At 34.8% G+C, this 27,874-nt stretch overlaps 1 protein-coding gene across 3 annotated transcripts; it reads left to right on the top strand.

Moving 5' to 3' along the window:
* Positions 1-767: 767 nt before the first annotated feature.
* LOC119189499 (hillarin-like) lies at positions 768-27,435 on the top strand. 3 transcript variants are annotated; one of them, XM_037439381.1, is made up of 4 exons: positions 768-877; positions 11,094-11,308; positions 14,477-14,666; positions 27,169-27,435. In XM_037439381.1, exons 2-4 carry the CDS (start codon positions 11,159-11,161, stop codon positions 27,378-27,380), a joined length of 552 nt encoding a protein of 183 aa, XP_037295278.1. In that variant the 5' UTR covers positions 768-877; positions 11,094-11,158; the 3' UTR covers positions 27,381-27,435. The 3 variants fall into 3 exon arrangements, with proteins under 3 accessions (XP_037295278.1, XP_037295279.1, XP_037295277.1); XM_037439382.1 differs by having other exon boundaries at positions 771-1,060; XM_037439380.1 differs by having other exon boundaries at positions 772-1,069.
* The last annotated feature ends 439 nt before the right edge of the window (positions 27,436-27,874 follow it).

The raw sequence follows: 27,874 nt of genomic DNA, 5'->3' as shown, positions 1-27,874 counted from the left end.
CAAGTCTACTCTCAGGATATTTTTGATGGTCAAAACACTACGCAAAGAGCAATCCATCAATTACTCGAAACGTGCTTGTTTCATCCTAAAAATTACAATAAGTCCCCAGTAGTTAATTTTTTTTTATAATCGCATTTGTTTATATATATGGAATCATAAAGTTGCGCGCAAAAAAGGAATAAATTGATATAATCGTACGACTATACAGCGTAAGATCTAAGCGTTTTTAAATCTAGATAATATTTGGAAAGTGAATAAATTGATATAATTTTTCGACTTTGGCTAATATAAAATCGAAACATTATTAAAATCTAGACAATGAATTAACAGAATTTGCTTACATCATTAGACTAAACTAATCGGATTATATGTAAGGCATCAGCTCAAACTAGTACACGACTTAATTACCGAGTTTCTCATTGTTACTGCTTGATAAAAAACCACATTCCACTAGGACGGAATCTAACTATTCATAAGAAGTCGTAAATAAACAATACATTGTCATTGTATTTAATTTTCCATATGTGCAAATAAACGTCGATATTGTTAGGTATTAAGTGAATAGAGGCATTATGAATTATATTAAAAGTGTCCTTTATATTATATACAGCAAAGCAAATAAGTCACAATAATATAGTAACTACAATAACATTCTATATTATTTACATTTAATTAATCCACGCATACTCTCAGCCTCTAAGAGTTGTAACATATATTACCATAATATTATCCGCGAAGGCTTCACACCGTGGAAGGCTCTTTGTCAAGTCGACACGGGCCGACCGTAAACAATCGCGGGCAGTCGTCGGCCGGCCCCCGCGAGCGTCGCGCGTCCGCTATACCCGACTTATGACCCACCGCCATCGCCACCTGACAGGTGTTCTGTGTTCAAATTTAAATATCGAATAGAAAAAAAATTCAAGATTCGTTCGTGTTACATTTTTTTTAAACTTTGCTCAAAGTACCGTTGTGAGAATTCCATTTCTTTTGCCGTTAACCGCGTGTGCCAGTGGTATTGTGCTGTGAGATCGGATGGACCGTTCTGATGGAAATGTTTAATGTCTAATAAGTATATAACCTCCTTAGAGACCTCTCACTGGCTGAAAACAAAACCTCGATGTACATTTATGAATAATTTTAGTTTGAAATTTGGAATTGTTTTGCCGCCAGCTGTTTAACTGTTAACAACTTTAGAATAATAACCTCGGCGTGTTTGTTTTTGGTTTATTGTTTTTACTGTTTTAAACTTATCACGATATTTTTATAGGCTAAGAAACAATGAACGCAAATAACATAGGTATAACTCTACATTTTGCTTTTAGTTCTCTATGATTTCATTCATGCTAACTGGATTGTGAACTTTATTCCTATATCGAAAAACTGACCTCAACAGTAAATGAAAAATTATTTTCCCGCACTTTTAATGTCAATCTTGTCTATCTATCCGCAAAATGCTACTAGAATAGAATTTAAACTAAGTAATCTATATCTTAACTTCCATTACACCTGTCCCCCACTTCAGTCGTATTACGTGTTAGATATTTAGCTCAAACGTAACGAATTAATCATAAACTACTAACACAGATACATAAACATTAATATAAAATTAATTTGTCCGGCGCGGAACTTTAGGAGTTATTACGCAATTTTATAATGTAGAGCTTCTAAAGCTCTTAGAAAGCTCTAGTAATATTTGTCTTTCCGGATGTATTTTGCACCCAACTACGAACTAAACGGTACACGAAAACCCGCCATTATACCTTTTTCGGGGTTCAGCCAGTGTATATAAAATGTATATAAAAAAATATATATCCAGAATTGGTGACATAATGCTGGCTTATCAATCAATGCACGCATCGTTTTACGATAGTATTGTCGGTAAAGAAAGCATCGAGGTTTTCTAAAATAATTTTTAATTTTATAGAACCCAAATAAAAATTATTTCCTTGCCAAAATTATAGCTGGGTTATTTAAAACAATATTTAAATTTAATATACTAAAATCATAAAGCCATTTTATACGAGATTAAACTAATAACATTGGCGGCAACATTTGAAGATGAATTTTTATATGTTTTCCTTTTTAATTGTAGCTATAAACCTTTAAATTTAGTCCCTTTGAGACTTATATTAGACCTCTCAAACCCTAAGCGTAGTGTTATGTATTTTTAATAATTTTAGTCCATTTAAGGCTTGAGTTAGACCTTTCAAACACATAACGTATATTTTTTTACTAATTAAAGTTTTATTTTCTTAATGATTCCGCGACATCCATATCAAAAACTACTTTTCAAACATACAAAAGAAGGCAATATATATTTAAATGTCAGGGTCTCGTTTCCATATTTATTACAAATCCTTTTATTAGCATTATTATAATAGTATTCAATGTTGGTAGCTGACCTATAAATGTTAAAATTTTAAATATTTGATAGTGTTATCATGAAAAACACTTCCTGTCATTGCGAAACAATGTGACCGCATTTTTTATACCACAGTATAGGTATTTACCTATCATTTGAACATGGGTTACATATAGGGTTGCCACTCGTACTTTATAATAAAGTTTTCTGCGATATTTTTGGTAATTGTACGTAGGGTTGCCACTCGTACTTTGTAATTAAGTTTTGTGTGGTATTTTTGGTAATTCTACTCTATACTTTATGAGAACAGTGAAGTAGGCGAGAATACTTTAATTAGCACGTTTTTTTTCTATGGACACGGTTAAATAGCCCCACTGCATCTGATGGTAGTTATAGTGGGGTCGAATAGCATGTCGACTGACGAGAGATGATTATCCCACAGCAGTTGACACAATTATGCTGGCCTGATGAAACCGGGTATAAATAGGTTGATTCCGGGACGCGACACTTACGTGGACTATTATGGCGGGTTTTAACACCTTGCGTACGGCGGTCGCTATCCGGGCGGATATAGAATATATTTACCACAAACTGAGTATGACTACCACGCTGAAGTCCTAGATTCGAATCTCGGGTCGGGCCAAAATAATTGTGATTGGATTTTTCCATCTTGAAAAAAGTAATCAGTCACAGCTCGAAGTCAGGAAGATGGTGATTTGATACCTCCATGCCTATAAGCATATAAAGCTGTCAGTCCTGCGCCTGATCTCTCTCCGGTCATGTCGGATAGCTGTCTCACCGGACTATAAGTATTAAGGAACAGCGAGTTCACCTATGTATTTCGCACACGCTCATGCACTATAATATCTCCGCGTACTTAGCCGATCCCTATTGAGATTAGCCGCTGTGGCCGAAATTCGCTTCGAAATCACAATTCCAAACAAGACACTGTGTTGTACCTGCGATTCAAAAGCTTATAAGAGATATAAAGATAATTGCTCGGTTATAATTCACGATTGTAGTCAGAAGATAAACACTTCCTTATTGCATCCGTAAACACGTCACTTTACAGACCTATGTAACAAACTGACGAAGTTTCATAACAGTAGGTGACGCGACTGTACACGCGTGAAATAACTTTCGCGTTATAACAGGCCCATTGCGAATTTATATAAAATGGCTTATATGTTACTAGGTTTTGGTATATCTTGGTACCAAATTTCATTTCCAGTTAGTGATTTTTCCGTTTACTTCTAATAAAGATACTTTCACAAACTTTCGCACTTATCAGTTTTTCCACCAAGCTACTCTCTCTTGTTAAAATATTTCTTAAATAACAGCTTCCATGACTAATAATTTGTGAAAATTCCATCGAAATTCGTCTAGCCTGATTTGCAAACTGAACTCTACTGTTATATAAATAAAACATAATAATTACTATCTCAATAATAACCCCAAAACGTTGCGTTACATTGATAAACAGACTGGCTTGCCTTCAGTGGCTTGGCTTGAGACAATAGCAACAAATGGAATGTCAAACTAGATCCATACGTTACTAATGTATGTATAATAGTATAGATAACTATCATCTACATAATATATGTTGGCTAGCTTTTTCTCATAGCGCCGCCCGCCATAAAAAGGTTTCCGGAATAAAAGACCCGCTATACATTTTCCCGGGATGAAAAGTAGCTTATGTCCTTCCCAAGGCCTGAAACTATAAACATACTAAATTCGATCGAAATCGGTTCAGTGGTTCAACCGTAAATCCGTAACAAAAGTTACATTCGCATCTATAATATAGTTATGGAGGTAAGCGACTACGTTGGAGTCAAAATCTCTGAATATAAGTTCATGCTTAACTCGTAACCGATGTTAGAATTGATATCTGATATTTTTTAGCAAATATAATTAAATGTAAAGCATACTCTTTTGTGGGACTTTTCCCACCATAACCTAAAAAGAATATGACCTTTTTTGCTGAATATTCCAATTTAGTGTCAGTCCATAGAACTTAACATCAAGCAAATGTCATTAACCGCAATTTTCAAGATACGATCCAAATCGCTTTTTTCGCTCTATCTCAAAAATGGACCAATCAGAACAAAGTATTATTGACATGTTTACAAATTAGGTATTTCGATTGGTTCATTTTCGGAATAGGATTGAAGATTGAGATTGCGATTTTTTATCAAAAAGTGAGATACAGTTGTGAAAAACTTCTAACCTGAACTACTAAACTCGTTGAAACAAATGATCTATTCAACAATTCCAAATTCGTTTACATTTATACTTCATGGTTAGTCGGGCTTTAACTACCACATAACTTAGAGTCGAAATATGTATGTGAAACGGTTACCGAATATCAAATGAGTTGGAAGCCATTTCCATTCATAAACTTGTCCTATTACACGAAATGCTGTCCTAATATGAAACACCGGCGCCTGCGCTGGCGTCTGTACTCTGTCACAGTAACATTCGAACAGTAAGCTAAAGTGTTTTAAATTGAAAATATCATAAATATCTTTTTATTTATAATACAAATAAATAAAAGCATTTCTAAAGCTAAATGACACCAACTAAATAAACAGTTTACACAATATCAGTCAGTTACTCTTTCCTATATAATAGAAAATATATATAACATCACGCTATGACCAATAAGATCGGAAAAATGATGCAAAATCGGGAAAATACAAAATAAATGTGATTTGATTTGGCGCACTTCGAATTCGCACCTTGTAGCATTTAATTGAGATATTGTATAAATCTGTACACTGTGGTCTACATAAATTAAATAATAATCACTTTTTAATCTATACTATGGTTATCCACGCCTACTTTAAATGTTATCGCTCGGTGCCATTCATAAACGTTACGGAAGTTACGTTTAGAATTGAATTATCTGTTGTAATATTTGATAATTCAATTATAAATTTTAGTATTTCTCCATCATTCTATTTTATGAATGTTTCATTCTGGATATTATTCTATAGATTTGGTCTGTTGTGCTGTCACATTTAAGCTAAATCGATTTTGATAAATTTGGGACATCAGTGTAAGCTTAACCAATAAGACATCACTTGGCTACTTTTTTGCTACATTCTTGCTTAGTATTCCTTTTTAGTTTTAAATAGACCGATATCGTATTAGTTGCTGTGATCTTTAGATGTATTTGTTTCCTTAGACGAATTCCCTTGATGTAGGATTTAATATAGGGTTCAATAGTTTTTTATATGATATCCTGTTTGATGATTTTTTATTGTTTTGAATGATACAAACTTGCCGTTCGTCTAATGGTAAGCGATGCGCCCATAAACAGTAGAAACACCATCCAACACCTTGAGTTATAAAGTATTGTTTGGTATTCAACTGCGCTCGCCGTGAGACATGAGATGTTAAGTCTTATTATGTCCAGTAGTTACACTGCCTCCTTCAAACAGGAACACAACAGTGACTATACACTGCTGTTTGGCGGTAGAAATAGACATTTCATATCTACCTAGGTGGATTCTCACGTATTATGAGAGACCTACCACCAGTAAAGTATTTTATACAGTTATAGTAATAGTAATTACTAGATTTGCTTTCGAAGTATGTATGTAACTGTAGATGCATATTGTCTGCAGGAAACTTTGCCGGATCACAATAATCTCAGTTCCGTCCTGAACAATCTCGCACTTAGCAGTAATTTCTTTGTTCCTTCCTCTGGCTTCTATGTTCGTTCCTTTAGGTTATTATTTATTTATGTTATATCTCCTTATCCGTCTTCTTCTTGGCGAATGTTCTAAATTCGAAAATATTACGTTTGAAAAGAGAACGCGGAAACCGCCAAAAAAAAATTAGCAAATAGAACGATCACATCCTAGCATAATATAGATTTTTGTTTTCTGCAAAGTTACACAATCATATCTTCGGTTCTGATCTTCGATTGCGGGAAGGGAATTGATATTAACTGTTATGTATATAAATTCTATAGTATTATATAAAGTTGAAGAGTTTGTGTGTTTCAACCCGTTAATCTCAGGAACTATTAAATTAATATTGAAAAAAAAACACTGATAGGTTACCTTCCTCTTGAGTGCTATAGGCTACTTTTTTATCCCGGGAAAATCTTTATCCCAGAAAAACTATTTCACGCGAGCTATGCCACAGAAAAAAGCTAGTATGATATACGAACCAAAATATAAAAGCATATAATGCCCCTTGTCACTAGATGACCCCATGATGGACACAACTTAACCTCAAAACTTGACTTGAATCTATGCCAGGTTTTAAACAGCGGGATATAAAATATCTGACAGCTTCCCGCCAACGTCTAATTACGTCATTCGGAAGTATATCACGACCTCTCGTTCCGCCCAATGTAACAGATACCAAGTAAAAGCAGTTGACAGCCCTGCCGACGCCCACAGACGCCCCACGCTCGCCCATATATTATCGATAGATTGACCAACACTGGCCAAAAACTTCACCTACAAACACCAACATATTCGCAACAGTTTCGGGCTTTATTTTAAACTTTGTTTCGCTAGTAATACAGGTGACGTTGATGGTAAATTTAACGTTGTAATAAGCAGTCGTAAACATCTTGCAGAATCGTCGTTGCCTTTTACGAATAATGTTATATTTCAAAGATTTGCAGAATAATGTTTATATTTTTTTTATACGGGTACGATAAAGCCCACTGCAGCTGATGGTAACTGAATTAGGATCTAATAGAACGGCGACTGACGAGAGATGATTACCTCTCGGCAGTCGACACAATTATGCCGGCCTATTGAAACCGGATATAGACAGACCGATCCCGGAGCGCGACACACTTACGTGGGCCATATGGTTATAGAAATATAGTTATAAAGATGTATAAGATAATTACGCTAATAACAATGGTAAATTAGCATATGTTCTAAGACATGTAGTAACAACGCAAACAAACATTATCGCACTTCCGCGGATACTCTTACGATATTTTACCTACAAACTGTTATACAGTCATTTTTAGGACCCTCCCTGGAACAAATGGCCTTGAACATTCGTTCCATAGATTTTCGGCGCGCGAGTTACGGCGGGAATATGTAGAGTTTTACGAATTAATTATTTAAAAAATCTATATTGTGTCTTTTTGGAAATTTTAAACTACAAAACTATTCCTTATTAAATTTTCTTTTTAATAGGGTTGGTTAAAAGAGTCAAAAAAACAATTTAAAGTCTTTTTCGATATTTTGAACTACCAAAATATTCCTTATTAAATTATATATTTCATAGTGTTGGAAAAAATATTATATGAGTACTTTAGGAGATGCACGGAATCAACTATTTTAGTAGCATTTTTATTGTGAAATTAATCATACAATTTCCACTTTTAAAAAAATCTTAACCTACTAAAGTTAAGATAACATATTGTAGATTTTTTTTCTAAATGTTTTATAATTTCGAGAACATACCTCCTAAAATACGGTTAGCGCACTGTTTTCCTCCAAATAGGCCGGCAGACGTCCAAATAATGCACAACCAATCTTTTGCCCCGAACTTTGATATAAATTATTCCATTTTAATTAAAATTTATATATAAAAGCGTGTTGAATTTTTTGTTCATATTGTGTCTGACTGTACATAAATATCGCATAAGCTATCATTACAATGGCACGTTCCGATTGTTGCCGCTGTCTTTTATGTGTGGTGCAAGGTATGAGAGTATAGAAGATTTTATTTTATAAGTTTTATAGCTTTATTGAGTCCAATATCTTTCGCATACCAAACTTGAAAATGTACCGAATTACGTAAAAGATATCGTGATGTAGAGATATATACTCCGATAATGAGAGAATAGGTTTTTACTTTATAAGTTTTATAGCTTTATTCAGCCCGATATCTTTCGCATACCAAACTTGAAAATGTACCGAACTACGCTAAAGATATCGCGTTATAGAGATATATACTCAGATAGCAACATATTTAGGCTGAGAACTGGAGATCTTAAATTCGATTACTAAGACTATATTTTGTTTTTTTATGCCGACAAAAAACTAGAGTGAAGTAGGCTTAAAAAATTAATGTGGGTTTTGAACTATATTTGGTACAGATTAGCGTTATTCTCATCTCGTTATTCAGTAGTATAAGTAATGACTGTCTCAGTAGAGTAGTTGTAACGCGTAAGCGGTACGAACCCGAAATAAAAAATTCCACCACGCGCTAATATAATCAAGATGTTTGCCCCTATCAACCCGCTTAAGCCTCAAACTTAAGCCCATCCCGGGTACACGCAAGCACAAGTGGCTCTGTTAATAAGCCGTACTTACCTGCTGCATGGTAACTGGTAACCACAGAGTGGAACTTGTATGTCGATCACTCGTGCGATACGACTGACATTTTCAAATGGGTCATGTGTTTGGAAAGAAAGTTACGTCTTAGAGTTGTTCTGTGAAATAAGTGATTGTAATATAATGATTATATTTACGCGAATGTTAGACATTGTAATAAAACTTTTTTACGTATTTTATCGCGGGTTTTCGGGTTCCGTACCTTAAAACGAAAAAACGGAATTCTTATAGGATTACTTTGTTGTCCGACCGTCCGTCCGTCTGTCAAGACCCTTTTTCGCAGGAACGCGTGGAGGTATTTAGCTGAAATTTATATCAAATACTCAGGTCTACTGTCTCTAGGAGCTGTGAAAAAAAAAAACTTTTAAGCCAACGCAATCAAAAGAAATAGCAATTTAAGCCGCATATTTTCAAACTCGCAACTACTCGCAAGGGAATCAAAACCTAAAGGGTTCTTCCAGTAAACCTAAAATCTTGAAATTTGGCATAAGGCAATGTTTTATAGCACATATAAAGGAAAAATTCCGAAAACCTTAAATTTTTAGACCTTGGTCTTTAATTTATGTTCCTTCAGCTTTCCATACTGTAAAGTAATGGATTTCATTTTGGAATAAAAATACTATAACTTTGACTCGATTGTCGTGATGGGTGAACTTTTACGGAACCCACGGTGCGCGTGTCCGACTCGCACTTGGCCGGTTTTTTATATTATGATTTTCTTCCGACGTTTCGAAGACTGCAGCTTTTATTGACCATGAAGGCTGCAAAGTCCAATCTTAATTTAGGTTATATTTTCTAATGAGTAAATAACAACTAAGACTTTAATAATCCGCACCACTTACTCTGTCTACTCTCACAAGAATACAAGCAGAAGCCTTTGTTTTATATCTATAAAATATGTAAATAAAATTTATTTTGTAAGTGAACCATTTATTATAAATCCTCAGAGCATAAGCAAAAGGTTTAAAATCAAACCTCTACGATTTGAACCTATACTACCGCGGTGGTCGAATGTGTCGCACCTCGATGTCGTGCAGGTGTTTAAGAAGGGTCATTTATATAGGGTGGACTCGATCAATAATCACTTCCGAAGGTGAATGACCGGTGCATGAGCTTCCTAAAAAGGAATAAATATGAAAATGACGTAATATATGGCTTTACTGGTGGTAGGTCTCTCATATGTGAGAGTCCGCCTGGGTAGGTACCACCGCAATGTCTATTTCTGCCACCGATCAGCAGTGTATAGTCCCTGTTGTGTTCCGATTTGAAGGACTACTAGACATAATAAGACTTACCATCTCGTGTCTCAGGATGGCGAGCGCAGTAGAATACCACACAATACTTTGTAATTCAAGGTGTGGGATGGTATTTCTACTGTTTATGGGCGGTCGTATCGCTTACTATCAGGCGAACGGCAAGCTCGTCTCGTCATACAATAAAAAAATTAAAACTTCGACTATTAGATATACCAAGTTCGTGAACAAATCCCATATAATTACTGTATTGTTTAGGGGCAATATTTAAGAAAAACCGTTCGTCCTATCAGTGTCTAAGGGTCGATATAACCCGATTCCTGCCGGTTTCCCTTTCGTAATTTATATAAGTTTAATCATCATTACGATAGCCTAGTTGGTTGTGGAACGGACTGCCGAGATGAATGTCCGCAGGTTCAAATCTCAAGGGCACAAACCTCTGATTTTTCTAAAAATAAAACATCGTGAGGAAACTTTCATACCTGAGAAATTCTCTATTAGGAATTTTCGAGGGTATGTGAAGTCTACCAACCCGCACTAGGCCAGCGCGGTGGACTAAGGCCTAATCTCTCTCAGTAGTAGAGGAGGCCCGTGCTCAGCAGTGGGCAAGTATATAATACAGGGCTGATATTATTATTATTATTATCATTACGATATGCAGACCGCGTTTATTCATAGTATAGTTATATGTTGGGTTCCCTTTTAGAAAATTTCGACCATCGCCACTACCCCCTACAGAGTTAACACTTTAGAGTGATGGAAAGAAAATTCATATGCTCAGAAAGTCCAAGACGTAGGAACACTTTTATAGAGTAAAGAAATAGAAATATTTCTGTATATAATTATTTACCACAAAACGTAGGTTTTATTTTATCGGTGTTTGTGTACAAAATTACGAAAGCTTAATGCGGGTTAGCGATTAAAGCATAAGATAAGGACCCGCATTAACATAAGCCCCAAATGATTAATTTAAATGTGGCTGGTTATATTATAAAAGCCTCCAACGTTTTTTTATATTTACAAATCTTATTTTTTTATCATGAGTAATAAATTTAATATAATAACATTTGTAAAAAATATTTTAAATTTATAAATCTCTTACCAAATACGTAAGAAATAAAAACATATTTAAAACACGAACGAATCTTCTTCCAGGCGTTGTGAAGTGTTAGTGATTGTGAAGTGAACCAATTATGACTTGATGCACTAGCGACGTCACGATGTACCGTCCGAACTTCTACGAGAGCACCTGCTTCAGGTGCAATGAGATCGTGTACCAGGTGGACCGCGTGGGACCGCTCAAGGACTTTACCTTCTTCCACAGCGGCTGCTTCAAGTGCGCTGTATGTGGGACCAAACTTACGCTAAAGGTAAGAGTTACTAGCTTTTGTCGCGTACTTAAGTTTAAATAAATAAATAAAATAAATAAATAAGTTTACGGTAAGTTATTTATTGTGGGACTGCTTAAGACTTCACGGTTTTCTTTAGCGTCTTTTCCAATTTTGCCGTTGGTGAGACCAAACTTACGCTTAAAGTAAGTGGTACTAGGTTTTGTCGCCTACTTACGTATATAGTAAGTTATTTACTGTGTATTACCGCGGGTCCGCTTAAGGACTTTACGCTTTTCTCTAACGTCTTTTTCAAGTGCGATATATATGATACCAAACTTACGCGTAAGGTAAGGGTTACTAGCTTTTCTCGCGTACTTACGTTTACGGTAAGTTATTTAATGTATATTGCCGTGGGACCGCTTAAGGACTTCACGATTTTCCGTAACGTCTTTTTCAATTGCGCCGTTGATGATACCAAACTTACGCTTAAGGTAAGAATTATTTGCGGCATACCTGAGTATTACCGTGATATCGCATAGGACCATTAGAGGACTACATTCTTCTATAATGGTTACTTAAATGCGCGTGCAATCACTTACGCATATAGTAAGATTTTGTTACGTAATTGGGAATTTGATGAAAAATAGCATTTTGATTGCACTAATACTCTTATTTTTTATCAGAGTATTAATAGACAAGAATTGCCCCGCAATCACTTCGAAATAGTTCAATATATTTACACTTTTGCATTTACAACATAAGACAACATACGTCAATTTACGCATGTATTAACTGCGCAAGTAATTTTCCGCAGTGCGCACTATTTTAAACAACAGTACCATATATTAGCAGTAAGGCTTGCAGGTAAAGAGATAAGAGCGAGGTCGCGCCGGCGGGTAGGTCGCGAAGACACCAAGGCTAGCAACCAGTTCGGGAACCGAATATTTATATGTCAACGTTATTTAGTACAGCTTCGTACGCTTTCGTTAATTTAAGTATGGAATGAGTGTTTTGTGTTTTGTTCGATCGACACTTGTAGAGTGTTGTTGCTTTGTAAGGCTATATGTAGGCTGTAGCAATGTACAGGTACTTTGACTTCATATTAAAACCCAAGAAAGGTGCTCTAATAGATCACATTTCCATATCAATTCTAATAATTTGTAAGTAAGCTTGATATTGGTGTTACCGAAAAGGCATTACACATAATCTGACACACACTTTCGCGCCTTTTATCCCTAAATAGTTTGATTGAGGCACAACTTATGGATCCATTATCGGGCACAAACTCCAGACTCCGGGTTGATACTGCGTAGAAAACCCAATTAACATTTTGCTCGACCCGGGATCGAACTGTAGACCTCAGCAATGCAGTCTTACTACAACTACGCTACCGAGGCAGTCAGGCAGGTCGCTTAAAAAAGGAACAAACAATATATATATTTATACATTGTAAACAAAATCTTCAATGAATACCTACATGTTCCTGCGTAAATGTGAAGTAAATAATAGTGATTCATTTGTACAGTTCGTATGGCCGCGAGTGACTCATGCTATACGTTTGGTTATCAATCGTTACACTTATGGCCATTGCCGTGTACTCGGTTAGCTGTACACGTTGTATTGTGAGTTACAATTACATGTAAACTTCTTGGTAATATTTATTTAATCCGCGCTTTTATATTTTTAAAAGAATTAAAAATAATAAAATTAAATAAGAGCCCACCGAGCAGTACCTACTTAAATAGTTCTTTGTGGGCTGTATATTTCAATGTCCTTAGCCCAAATTAAAAAGTATCTATTACACATTCTGTAATCTGACCTAGAAGCTAGTGCAAACAAATAAATAATAGTTTTGAATGTATTATAACAAACCTTTTACGAAATGTAAGTGGTGTAAATAGTTCTGAAGTATTTGTTAGATTTATAATAGTCCATATTTATAGTATAAATGCAAAAGTAACCCTTATGTTCGTCTGTTACGCTTGCACGGCTGATTCACTGCACTGATTTAGATGAAATTTGGTATGGAGATTGTGACCTTGGGAAAGATATAGTATACATTTTATCCCAGAAAAACTTTAACACACCTGCGGAGCCATGAGCAAAACCTAGTAATTTATACAGTAACGGGATGTGTATGAAAAAATAAAAATGCGTGTTGATTTATCTGGGCTGTGTCTCATAGAAACGTGTTGCTATGTTGATTTGTTATGTTTTATTTTTCTTTATTTGCAAACTTTTTTGTTATGCCTGATGAAACTTTTTGGTTCAGCCAGCCTTTTAATTTTTATTGTAACTGGCCACTTAATTGAATTTGTTAGAATTCTATAAATTTTATTTTTCATTGTCAAATTAACTTTTTTGTACTAATGGTTTTTGTTCAAAACATTTAATTTTGTTACTGGATTTTGTCATTCGTGTAACTTAAATAATTTGTTTTTTTATAGTGATTTTTGAGAACAAATGATTAAAGTGTAAATATGTACCTTCGTTTTAAAACAATACTGATCACATTTTCAAACTCTGATGTAAAAAAAAGTCGAAGAAACATTTTAAATTAACGTTCCAAATTCAATTTAATATCTTTATAGGACCTTTTCCCGCCAATTTAGCGTACGAAATTATTTTTAAATACATACTTTTGACGAATTTAATAAATACTCTTCACAAACTACACATTCTCTGCGGAAGCAACTAAATATCGTTACCCCATGGTCTCAAATACATTAGTATAGGGCTATTGTGTAGAATAAATCGGTTTCACGAACCATAAACGTATCAATGGTATGTCATTGTACAATATTAATTGATCAAATCGGACTGCATTGTGTTTTGATGCGCTATATCCGGCGATGTTTTACAATATTTTAAAGCCGCCATGTTAGAGTAACGTATTTACTTATAAACAAACCGAATTAAGTATTTATATATAAATAGGTGCTTATTGCAGGTCAAGACATAGATAATTGAAATTACTTTAATTAAAATTATTAATATAGATATAAGCGTAATATAGAATAAAAACCAAATATTATTGCCCGACCCGGGATTCGAACTCAATACCTCAAACCCTTGTACGACACATGCAACACAACTGGAGGGAGTAAAATTCGTAAAAGCTAAAAGAAAAAAATACATATTTTATTTGCCCCCTTTTTAACTCTACTATGACTCAGTATTCAAATTGATTTGTATAATCTTCCACAGACATACTACAATAACCAGCATTGGACGGAAGACAAAGAGGTTTACTGTTCAAGCCACGTGCCCAAAATCGGCCCCGGCCACCTGGACAATTCGTCCGTCGGCATCCGAAGCGCTCTGAACGTGCCCAAAAGCAACAACTACGTCAATGAACAGATTAGAGGACATGCGAGGAATAGTCATGATACTGAATGTGAGTACTTTTTTATTTATAATGATATTAACGCCAATATTAGACATGGATATAAAAATAGTTTTCAGGTTTATCGCGATTTTATATTTTAATTTTCTTCCAATGCCACATTTTAACGTGGCGGGTATTCCCATGACCGTAAAGGCTGCAGTCTTCGAAACGTCGGGAGAAAATTGAAGTATAAAAAACCGCGATAAAATGCGAAATGTAGTACTACTAAGGCAATAAAAAAAAGTGGGACACAACAGTACACAATACTGCTTGACGATAGAACTAGGCATTCTTATGACATGTACACTGATGAACCATTGCTTTCGGAAAACCTGCCTACACGGCGCAAACAGTAACAGTTCCAATACTGCGCCTGTACGCAAACCTAGGCACGCTATTGGTATAATACGTTACCTAAGCGGAGATGGTCAATAAACCAGGACAATACACTTGCATCAAGGTCACTCTATTGTTTGATGCAGCGGCCTTCGAGCGGCCACAATTGATTTTTAGCTCGTAATCTCATGACATTGGCTGCGTCCTGGAAATTCCGACGTTTTCGAGTTGGATTTACGCTAAATTGTGAATGACATTTTTATGAGATAAACAATGTGTAACCCACGTGTTTGGGTCGTAAATCCTGGTAAATTAGTATAAAAAAATAACATCTATTCGAATTGCATTGTGACCTAGATGTCTTAAATGGAAATTTAAAAAAATATCGGATAAAAACATCCCTTTCGTGGGACCAATATTTTTTTTTTTATAAATAATATAGAGATCTTGATTTTATCGATGGTTTTGATTTATCGATTCATGGAACGATTAAAAAATCGCCTAAATTTGGGTATTGCATCCATAATTTGTAGTCCCTTCCATATTATCGCGGACAGTCTAAAATCTGTGCTATATACTCCATAATATTGTTTCTTTTAGTATAACCTATAAACAGCCAGATACAAAAAAACATACTTGGTATGAATGAATACAAATCAATCATACAAACTGGACTCAGATGACATAATGTTGAAAATATGATGAAGTCAGGCCGAGATGACCGCAGCTCTAAAGACAATGCGGTAATATAAGGGTGTGGCGCTTACACGACCGATTTATGTCGGTTACCGATTTTTATTTAACACTATTATCGTTGGTAATGGCCGACTTTATGCGCAATACTATTTCTTAATATGCTCGCGCATTGAACATATAGCAAGGGAGACACAGTGCGTCATACATTTTTTTTAAAGCTTGCATGTTACTATCTGAAGCGATGGGCAAAGTAATGAGTGCATTAAAATTATAAATTTTTGTTCAGGATAATTTATATTTAAAAAAATTGGTACCAAACAGAGTTTGATCCTAGAACCTTGTCTCCTTTATAACATAATTGTTGTTGATATAATTTTTTATGAATTACAGTATCTTGATTCTAACGATGGTTTTGATTTTCAGTTCATGGAACTTATATGGGTATTGCATCTATAATTAGTGGTCCCTTCTATATCATCGCGTATTAGTACTGAATGTCACTAAACGCCTATACAGGTCTGATTTCTACACGACAGATTTTTTGTTAAACATTCTATTGCCGACTTTTATCGTACCGATATTGTCGGTCGTCTGCGTTTCACATAAGGGACGTGAAATATAACACGTCTCTTGGGTGCGCCTCATTAGTCACGCAGCTCTACAAGGAAGTGAGAAAAAATGTCACGCTGGCATTTACATCGGACAAGCTTTTTATTATTATATTGGTTATATCACGATTCTGTTATGAAAGTTTATTGGTCATTTATTGTGGTGACTGTCATTTATTGTGATTTTTATGTTGGCCAAACGGTCTGAATGTGTAGGTCGGCAACTAACTGTCTATTACCTCAGATTTGGCTTATTTCACAACGATGCAGGTTCATACGCTTCAGGATTCATTGGTAGTGTGCTAAAAATCTCAAACGTAATACTTTTTTCTTTATTCTATATTGTCAGAAAATATTACACTGCATCCAAATATTTAGGGTTTCCGGACACCTTATCCGCTTTTTTATATATGAATTTAGTATATAAAATAAAAATTTAAATAATTACTTACTTCTGTAAAAAAAAATACTTAAATAGAAATATATGCCGATTTACAAAGTTTTAAATAATATTCGATATTTTTTTATATAATATAATTATACCTACAATATAATTCTGTTTTATTTTTTTTTAAAATTGATAAAATTAATTAAGTAGTTATGTGCCTCTATATAAAATTCTCTAATAACCGACCTTTTTTTAACAATGATTTACTGTTCTAAGTCGTTCAATATATGCATAGAATAATAAGCAGAATTATGATTTTTTAAACCAATAATATTAACGCATAATAAAAATATAGCATAAAAACCACAATGGCGTATTATCAGAATGCAGTTTCACATACAGTCGGCGTTTAAGATAAAAAAAACCGAACGACAATGTTTATAAAGTCTAAATTATTATTATAATATTATGTTTATTTCGTTCCGGGATATTCCTTAAATACCAGTGTGAAAAATGGCCGGATATTTGTACTAGATAGCTGAGAATTAAATCTGATAAGTTTTAAAATATATCCGGGATTTAATTTATCATAGTTTCAATAAATTACTAACTCATATGCAAATCGCATTATACCTATATACCTGTTAAAGGATACATTTTCTATAGCCAGAGAAATCCTATCCAATAGTCAACTATGTAACTTTGACGTATACTACTTATTTCATGATTAGATATTTTGACCAAAAATAAAGGGAAAAATTTGATATTCCCGCATCTATCTCACAATAAAACATTCCGGCTTCCATTCATGAACATAAAAAATAAAGAAAAGACATTATTGTATTATAACAATTCCGTTATTCAACTTAAAAAATACGTCTGTAATCAAAATAACGCGCAAGAATCCAGTCTCACTTCCGAAGAAGGTACGAAATCTGGATGTTCGGCGCGACTCGTCGATTAGACAAGGACGAACAGACGTGCCAGTGAAAGAGACAGCAGAACTTGTTGCAAAACAACCGGTCACATTCCGACGAACAGCCCAGTGACCTAAAGCACCTTAAAATTGCTTTTGGACTCGCAAATTTATGGACTTTATGTGATTTAACTTCTTTAGAGTTGACGTAATAGTTGTAGAATTGATTCATAAAAGAATTAAAATGTTAAACGAGATTTAGATTAGCAAGAAAACTTGCAGCCTTCGTCTTCTGCAAGTAATTTGTACCATGTAAACAATAACAGAAAGACATCAGCAAATTTTGAAGTTTGCTGGGTTTGTGGCAAGTTTGAATATTATGTCTAGAACTATTGAAATATTTCCGATAGTTTAAACACATTCGGATCTCCTTACGCAATACATTGATGCGACAACTTGCTAGTTTTAACAAACAAATAACTGTATCATAAAAAAAATATATTAGTTTTTGGGTTCCTAAGTTCGAACCGTATGATGCACATTAGAACATTTATTTTCTGAATGTATTCATTCATACTATTCTTATTTAACCTTATATAACGACTAGTTGAACCGTAGCCAATTATATCCACAGGACTCTATCGGGATGATATTATATCTCAGAGCTGGACAACGACAACTTTTCTTCATGATACAATGATGTACAAAATATATCATGAGAACAGAAATAAGTAAAAACATATATATTTATAAAAATAATTAGCTCGACAGAAAAATGGGAAAATATACAGATTTTTCTATGTTTAAGTGTTTTTAAACATTTTTTTTTTTTGGAAATTCAACAATTAATTTTTACTATAATAAATATTTTTACATGTTATTCACAGAATCTTTGGGGACCATACGTATAAATAACTTTACTGTATGAACCTCTGTTCGAAACCAAAAAAAATTTTTCAGCACAAAACATGTTTATCATAAAATTTCGAAATTCTTGTGAGAATCACGATGTTTTTAGTACATTACTACAAGGGCAGGAGCAGGACCTGAGAAATGTTGCAGGAACTTACTAGATGCACGCTGCTTCTACCAGGTTGTTCTGAAAATCTTTACGGGAAACCTGTGTTCAGTAATGGACTTCCGACGGCGTAAAATGATGATGATGTTATTATGATGGACAGAAAGTGTAATTTTATAATTTTATAATTTTCTATTTAATATTTCGATCTGGTAAATCCCTTTAATTCTGATATGAAAAAATTAAAATTTATACTAGACAGTATATAAACTTTATTTATTTTACACAGTTTCACAAAATTACTTTCTTTTTAATAAGAGATCTCTGCCTACCAGAGGGACAGCACAGTCAGAGATGATAATGTATTATTTCTATATCTGACATCGGTAGAAAAAGTTGTCCTGCAACAACTTGGGTGGCCAAAAGATTCTTTGACTCACCAAGACCGGTGTATTGACGGTCCTCTGCAGCCAAGATGGCGTCATTCGTGTCTCCCAGAACATGTTTTGAGCAATGAAGTCATTTTATATTCATTCTGCTTACAGCGATTTAATGTTTAACGTAAGAAATGCGACAAATGTACGTTGTTTTTTCCTTGAAATACACTCTAATAAAAACAATATTCTTTTTAATATTTATCTTTGATATTTATTATACAATTTTCGCTGTTTTTTCCTTCACTCTACGAATTAAAGGATTTATAAAAGCTGATTAAAATCCTATAGGCTATAGTTATAAACTACAACAGTTTATATATCACGCGTAGGTACTTAATGTCGAAAATGTAAACCGACAAACGCAAACACGAAATAAATATTTACAAATTTCATAAATATTTATACAGCAATCGACTAACGCGACGAGTTGTAGTCCATATGTCTCACAAATATAAAATTTGGAGTTCCTGTGAGTTATTGTTTTTTTCTCCTCCCGCGTCCGGCATCCCCTAATCCCGCGCACGTTCCGTTCCCCACGTATTTATCACATGAATCTATGTCTATTTTTCAGTAAGAAAATATAATCCCGAAAGGTTAATAAAGGGGCAATAATAAAAATATGAAAGAAGTCATGTTAATAAAAATGGTATATATAATGGTATGCGTTTAAATTTTCTATCAACATGACAATTTTAAGTCTCATATCTACAACATAAATAGACATTTACATAGAACTTCGTAAAAGTGAGGCAGCAAATGTCCTGCCTGCAATAATAATATTTTTTTGCAAGTAGCTCTGTTCCTTTCCAAAACTTAGTCTGGGCATGTATCCATGACCAGTTGTTTCTCAACTCTATACCCGGTTTCCTGCTCCACCGCCTAGCACAGAATTTGATTAGCATTTCAATATTACGTTCATTCAGGTTCCTTATATAATCAATAGTCTGAAACGAAACTTATAGACCGTGGGAATTAAGTGACAAAATCATGTTAATTGAGAATATTTTTAGTAGGATCACTTTGTCGTGAAAGAAGTCACGAAATTACAGATACAGAAGTTGGATGGACACAGCTAAGGATAGAGAAGCGTGGCATTCCTTGAAAGAGGCTTTTACCCGAACGGGGTCCATACAGAAATAAACATTAAAATAAATAATTAAAAAAAAATAAGAATACAAAATTATAATAATTAATATTTGAATTAAGTAACTTTTGTAAATAGAAAGTGTTGCATGCTTAATATAATTAATTAATTAATAATTACTTTTTATGTACATGTGAAGCTTAAATCAAATCTGTATGGAGTTAAGTAAAGCTTTTTTATTATTTTTTTTTTCATTCAGGTATTATTTATGTTTTTTCCCACTTATGTCCCGAAGGAATGTATGCAGTTTACAGATCACGGAATAGGTTTTAGCTCGCATACCTGTTAATAATTACATATAGAACATAGTTTATATAGTTCCCGACACACAGAAGTATAGCAAAATATCTGACCTATGCAAGCTAGCGAAAATATCTTAGTTTTCGGTCTACAACCCACATTAAGAGCTTCATCTGGTTAATTCCAGTGTGACACAAGTATGAGCAAATCGCAATATGGAGCATAATTCCAACTAACTGCCAACACACTCAGATTTTCCGAAACACTGACATAATATTAATTTCAAATTTACCTTTGATGATTGCAATACCTAAGAATTGAACCTATGATCTCATCCATTTCATGGCTTAAACAGTCACCATACGATTGACAATAAAATAAAGATAAATAATGTGATTATCTTAATATATGTATTTCCGCCTGGATAGCGACCACCGTATGTTACATCATAGTGGCCCACGTAAGTGTGTCGCATTCCCGAATCAGCCTGTGTATGTGTGGTTCCAACAGGCCGGCATAATTGTGTCGACTGTCGAGGGGTAATCATCTCTTGTCAGTCGACATTCTATTGGACCCACTCCACTTACCATCAGGTGCAGATCAACCTATGTATATATGGTTCCAATAGGCCGGCATAATTGTGTCGACTGACGAGGGGTAATCATCTCTCGTCAATCGACATTCTATTGGACCCACTCCACTTACCATCAGGTGCAGATCAACCTATGTATATATGGTTCCAACAGGCCGGCATAATTGTGTCGACTGACGAGGGGTAATCATCTCTTGTCAGTCGACATTCTATTGGACCCACTCCACTTACCATCAGGTGCAGATCAACCTATGTATATATGGTTCCAACAGGCCGGCATAATTGTGTCGACTGACGAGGGGTAATCATCTCTTGTCAGTCGACATTCTATTGGACCCACTCCACTTACCATCAGGTGCAGATCAACCTATGTATATATGGTTCCAACAGGCCGGCATAATTGTGTCGACTGACGAGGGGTAATCATCTCTCGTCAGTCGACACTCGACATTCTATTGGACCCCACTCCACTTACCATCAGGTGCAGATCAACCTATGTATATATGGTTCCAACAGGCCGGCATAATTGTGTCGACTGACGAGGGGTAATCATCTCTTGTCAGTCGACATTCTATTGGACCCACTCCACTTACCATCAGGTGCAGATCAACTTATGTATATATGGTTCCAACAGGCCGGCATAATTGTGTCGACTGACGAGGGGTAATCATCTCTCGTCAGTCGACATTCTATTGGACCCACTCCACATACCATCAGGTGTAGAAGGGTCACTTTACTATGTCCCTATAAAAAAACACCAAAAAGATTACATCACAAGTCATTTAACTCCATAATTTACGCATTCAGGGGTCTTATTCTCTATCCCGCACGTTATTTTGACAGTGCGTAACAAGCACGTAACACAACGCATCATGTTTAGACTATAGAAATTTGGCTTACAGAATACCATTCCACGCACATTTCTCGAAGATAACATGACACGGCCGCGTTACGCGTTTACACTATCATACAGAATAAGGGCCCTGTATTAAAGTAATTGGTTCTGCAATCCAAACGTTACGTTCACCTTACGCAACCGACACCATAAGGAAAGCATTTAACTGCCGTCCTGTTTATTTTTAATTATTTTGCATGTTTCACGTATTAATTTCTCGTTAGAGGCGTGGTTGATTTTATCTGAACGAAATTAATTTCTCCGCAACGTTTTTTAATTTCTTTAGTTTTTTTCTGGTAGCAGTAATCGAGGATTTTATGTTACGCTTTGAAGGACACATTGGCTATTTTAAATAACGAAATACAAGGCATTTTAAGACTTTTTAAACTCAAAAATATTTGATTTATCGGTAATTCAAAGTTGAGGAATTCTGATACAGATTACTGCAACTGTTCCAAATTGTTGCTTTGTGGAGCATCGTTAAATAAACAACACACACACAGACACACAGTGTGTGATCACGCCTTTTAACTCCGAAGGGGTAGGCAGAGGCGCAACTGGTACATCTACTTTCCGCCATGTGTATTCAATCCGATCCGATCTGACGTGATAGAAGGTGAATCTATCGCCATGAGCACAAATTCCAGCATCCAGCAGCAAAAAAAACTTAATATCACTGCCTCACTCGGGAATCAAACCTGAGACCAGCGCTGCAGTTGCACCGTAATACAACTACCCCATCCAGGCAGTCAATAAACAATATGTATATAAATTCTGTTTATATTAGATGCATCTAATGATAGATTACATTTGAAATGAACTTATTGATAATTATTAGTATTTGAGCGGTTTTAAGAATTTAATTATTGGTTTTTGGGTGTAGGTGCGTACTATCGCGCCGCGCCACCTTCGTTTTCGTTTACATGATATTATAATGTGGAAACTATTATGGATAATGTGTTGTTTGTTTTTAATCTAGTGTTATGTTTCTTTTAGTATTTCAAATAAAGTAATAATAAAATAAAATTTGGTGTATAGTTGATTACCAACATCACACTCCTCAAAAATATTTACACCCACAGCCAATGTAGGATTTAACCTAACCTACATCATAAAATGTAGTCTTATTGGGGCTTTTACGAAAATAATGAGGCATAAACTTGTCTAATTGTGATATACGAGCACTAAACCATAGCGCGATTCAATTTTGTACAATGCCATCTAGCGGTAAATTTGTAAACTTTGTTTCAGTTATTATTTTGAGAATAGGGGTAGCCGAATGAGAATTTTAATACTCATGAAAAGCCTATCCTGACACTCACGCCTATTCAGTCTTCAGCCAAGTCACTGCAACTGCCTACCGGGATTTTTTTTTAAGATACCGAGCTGTGAAGCCCACTGTGTTTTGAAAATCTAAAAAGCTGACCAGGAAAATAAAGAACCTGCTTTAGGGACGCCACTTTTGCTTTTTCTTTTTAAAGTTAACTAACAAAATAAATTTGTTCCATATTTTATTACAATATGGTAAGGTTTTTATTTTCTTTATAAGTCTATACTCTGACATGTATGTTCGCTACAAATATAGGTGAAAGTTCCTACATTGTATATTATGAACGAGGGATATTAAAATTCTACTAGTAATTTAATTATTTTGCGTTTACTTTGTGGCACCATATTATATTAAATGGCAAAACAAATGTAAATGACCCATAAAACTAAAGTAAAATAGAGAAATTGAGAGAGAACAACAACTAAACGAAATATTTTAATAGATCTATTCAACTAACTCTATAACAATATCAATTTTAATATTATTTTACGAGGGCCTCGAAAAGACAAAATAATATACCTACCACTTCTTTTAAATACATCGGAATAAATAAAATTACATTTTCCCACACAATATTGTCTACACTTTTATATTTTATTAAAAGCACCGACATGTTCAAAGTTTACCTAGTGAAACAGTGTGTGGCTCACCATAGGTCGTTGACATCATTACTGTTTAATGTATAAAAAACCTTAACACAACGAGATGAGGTGCACATTCTATTACAGTGAATCGTGGTAGAATTATTCGGAATGCTTGAATGGTTTACTTAGATTGAAAGTGAACTAATTTGATTAAGAATTTGCCGCCAAACAACTACGTGCGAACATTATTGGTTCCGTTTCAATGACTCTACGACCAATGTAATTACTGGGTATCAGTATTGTTATGCGTACTGCTCACTGGCGGAATAGCTTGGCAAGGAATTAGTTGGCATATTATACCCCAAAGACTTTCCCGCCCTCACACCCACCACTACAACCCCTGTAAGCCAGGATCAGCTGCACACATGTTATGACACCGAGCGGTGAAGTTCAACGAGTCTCAGGGAAAACTAATTTGTCACTATCCCGCAACAACATTAATTAAATAGAAAATTAGGGAGGAGTTGCAAATATCATACCCTAACGCTATGATTTTATAGTCGCAATTTCAATGGTAATGATTGTTGAAAAAGTAAGGCTCAGACACCCTTAGATAATTCGGTATGCCTAAGGATACTAGTGCATAAAGTCAGGAAATGGCCGAGGGATACGAACAAATGACGATGCTGAAAAAGCCCTTGCTGTCCTGCTAGTACGCGCCGGCCCTTAATATCAGGTGATGAGCGCAATGGATGCTATGCTAAATATTAAGTTTCGTAACTAAATACCATACCGTTTTTAGGCACAGGTCTCATCAGTGTGGATATAAAATGGGCCAATGTAATCGTGAATTGGATTATGCAAAAATCTACATATATGATAACCAAGTGCTTCTGTTTACCCTTAAACCATCTAGAAATTTACTTCCCGGACTCTTAAACTACATTATTCTCGAGTAGTATAGAAAAATTATACGTTACTTTTTATTACAGTAACAGACTTGCGTATATGACATACGGATCTGCGAACAAAAGTTAGTTACGATAAAAATGTGACTCCAAACTTTTATTTAAATAAATGTGAAGACTCCCACGAATACTTAATAAAGACAGACAGATAACATTTTAAACGATTACATGAATATTAATCGATAAACGAGTAAAGCGCCATCTTATTATCTTGTCTATGGTCGGCAGCCATATTTTATTATTGGCGCTTTTGGATATATGATATTATGTTATTTCGTATTTGTTGACAAGGTATTTATGAAATAAAATATGTGAATGTTATTTAGCGAATACTTTTCGTTGAACAACTATAGAGCAACGTAAAATTCCGTTATTTTCTAGGAATCTCAAAAAATTTATAACAATGTTATCAAAGCCCGGGAACATGAAGCTGATATGTTTATATTTGTTGTTTATTAGCATGAATATTTCTATTCTTCAAATTAGACCTTTATTACCTAGGATTGAAAGAAAGAAAAATAATATTTATTTGTAACAAGATTACAAAATAATTACATAAACAAAAAAAACTCTTGAATCAATCTGCTCATCACAAAAGCGCATTAACTCAGCATATACTGATAAATACCAGCGCTGATCTTTCACTGGGCCGTTTAGTGACGTCACGGGCGTCAAAGGCATAAACATTATATATTTATTGATTGGAATATATGTCCAAAATGCTGGCGGCTACTCCGCTACAAGATAGATAATGTCGACGAAATATGCACTGATTTTACCTTTAAACCCTTCTTCATAAAACTATGCAGATGCACATCGCTAGATGAATACTTTATCTGCGGTCTGCCTTGAGATATTATGCTAATCCAAGTAATTATGAATGAACTAAGCTCGTAATGTATACATATAACGTACGTAGTTTCATATTCTACGATGGCGCTTGAATATTGAATAAGGTTTTGTTTATACTAAGCTCTTAAGTTCAAAGTAATTTGTATTGTTTTTTTTAAAAAGTATTTTCATTTTATACATTTTACTACTCGATTGAAAGTCCAGTGAAGAACTGGTAGGCAACTTTATACAAAACTAGATAATATGGAATACTTCTTTGGCTGCTTCCACCATCATTACTACAATAAAGGTTGTGACTTCACAAAGCCTACTGTTTTCGATATTTTACTAACACACATAATAGACAAGTATATTTCGGCGATAGGTTCAACCAAACGAACACTTAACTTGGCGTTTGAACCACAAACTATAGAAATACAACAGATCGTTTATTTACACACACCGTGATAAATAAAGAAAATAAAGATACGAAAAATAATAGTAGGTACGTTTTATGGCAGCTGAGTGTGGAACGCTATAATACTGACAGATGGTAAATTTCTGAATCAACTGTCAGTTTCCTTTGGAGATCAATTGCACAACTGCTCAGAATCTCGCGGTCTAGGGGAACCTCACGCTAACGAAGAATTTATACTTAGCCGGGAACCTTATTTTTAATTGATCACACTTCTAACCAACAAAACGCTGGCTAAACCCACCACTGCCTATAAAACACTATTCACTACGTAAGTTTACTACGTCTGCGCGGCGCCTTAATGATTTACGTAGGTCTCGTTGGCTGCACACGGCTCATACCAATGACTGCATAATAATTCCATACAGTTTCTATTCTAGTGTTTATTACATTTGTTCTATGAATAATTGATGTCATCTTGAGTTTAATCCTGGCTGCAATGCATCTTATAATATTTTGATTAGCCTTTATTGTACAATACTCGGCGGTTAATATTACACATACAGTTATAGAAAGAGAACTGCAAGACAGCGATTAAACTTCATATATGCATGAGTGACATCACTGTAGAGGCTATATAATTTTCAATTGTATTTTCGAGTCATCTACTTTTTCTCCCCAAAACCTTATCATTGATGTTTGTATTCTATTTTTATATCGTAATAATCGACCATGCCTTACGTAAGGGAAGAGAAAGAAGGAATAGGCAAGAATAAAACTACCTACCAATCACGTAAAGAACTAAACATGCCCCTATGCAAACAAAGACATGCAGCCAGCTTGTATTTACATGTAGCGCTCCAGTCCCTCTCGCGCCATCTAACAACGTCTACTCATCCTATGTGATGAGAAGACTATTTTTAACTCTTAACTATCCTCTACTAGCCTTTCTGCTCGGATAAAAGTAATTTCTCAGAATATAAGTCCGTAAACACTTTACTATGATAAAAGCGACTACTTTGACGCCCGTTGAGCTTTAGAATTCAAGCACATTCTCAGCAATTCTTTTAGTTATTCTAAGATTCCACAAACTAACTTAAACCCTTCTTCCAGTATCACCAACACGCGCAACCAACGGGAACAGCGTACACGCGTCACCAGCGCGTGAAGTTGCGCGTGACACGCCCGACTACCAGTACGGGCGGTTCGACGCGAGCGCACTGCACATAGCGCATGCGCTCAAACAGACTGAGCTGCAGAAGGCCTACCATAGGCCGAGGGAGAAGCCTATTGATTGTTATTTGGTGAGTGTATGTACTAAGTAAGAGATAAAACGATACCAGAAATTAACGTGTAGAGTCTATTCAGGCTCTTTTTGTATTAATGAAAAAAAAAATGTATTTATATTAGGATGCACACAATATTTTATATTTATAATCCACAAAGTTTTGAATTACACAAAAGGCTCGTTCAAAAATCTATAGTAATATTAAAGTTATCTTATTTTTCTCTTTTAAAGTCTCCACCATAAAGTTGACATTATGGAGTTGGCCTAGTGTTAATTTCTGGTTCGGAAGAGGTTTTCGTGGTTGAATCTTTTGGTATTATGGATTTTTGTGAGCAGTGGTGACGAAGCATACACAAATATATTCCCACATGATATGATGTGTCATATTCCCACTAAACTCCAAATGATAAAAAAATAAAACAATTAAAACCGGGATTTTAGGCAAAATTATTATTATTTACATGGATAATTTTAGTACAATGTCACCAGACGTTTAGACGATGTGGTTTTTATTAACGAAATATCAAAATG

Source organism: Manduca sexta, chromosome 16 (genome assembly GCF_014839805.1).
Source record: "Manduca sexta isolate Smith_Timp_Sample1 chromosome 16, JHU_Msex_v1.0, whole genome shotgun sequence".
In the NCBI taxonomy this organism is placed as follows: Eukaryota; Metazoa; Arthropoda; class Insecta; order Lepidoptera; family Sphingidae; genus Manduca; species Manduca sexta.
The sequence above is the reverse complement of the archived record's forward strand: the minus strand, read 5'-3'. Positions and strand labels throughout refer to the sequence as shown.

Coding starts and splice junctions, on each gene's coding strand:
- LOC119189499 (XM_037439381.1), top strand. CDS start 11,159: ATGTACCGTCCGAACTTCTACGAGAGCACCTGCTTCAGGTGCAATGAG. Junction 11,309..14,476: donor GGACCAAACTTACGCTAAAG/GTAAGAGTTACT, acceptor AATCTTCCACAG/ACATACTACAATAACCAGCA. Junction 14,667..27,168: donor GAATAGTCATGATACTGAAT/GTGAGTACTTTT, acceptor CCCTTCTTCCAG/TATCACCAACACGCGCAACC.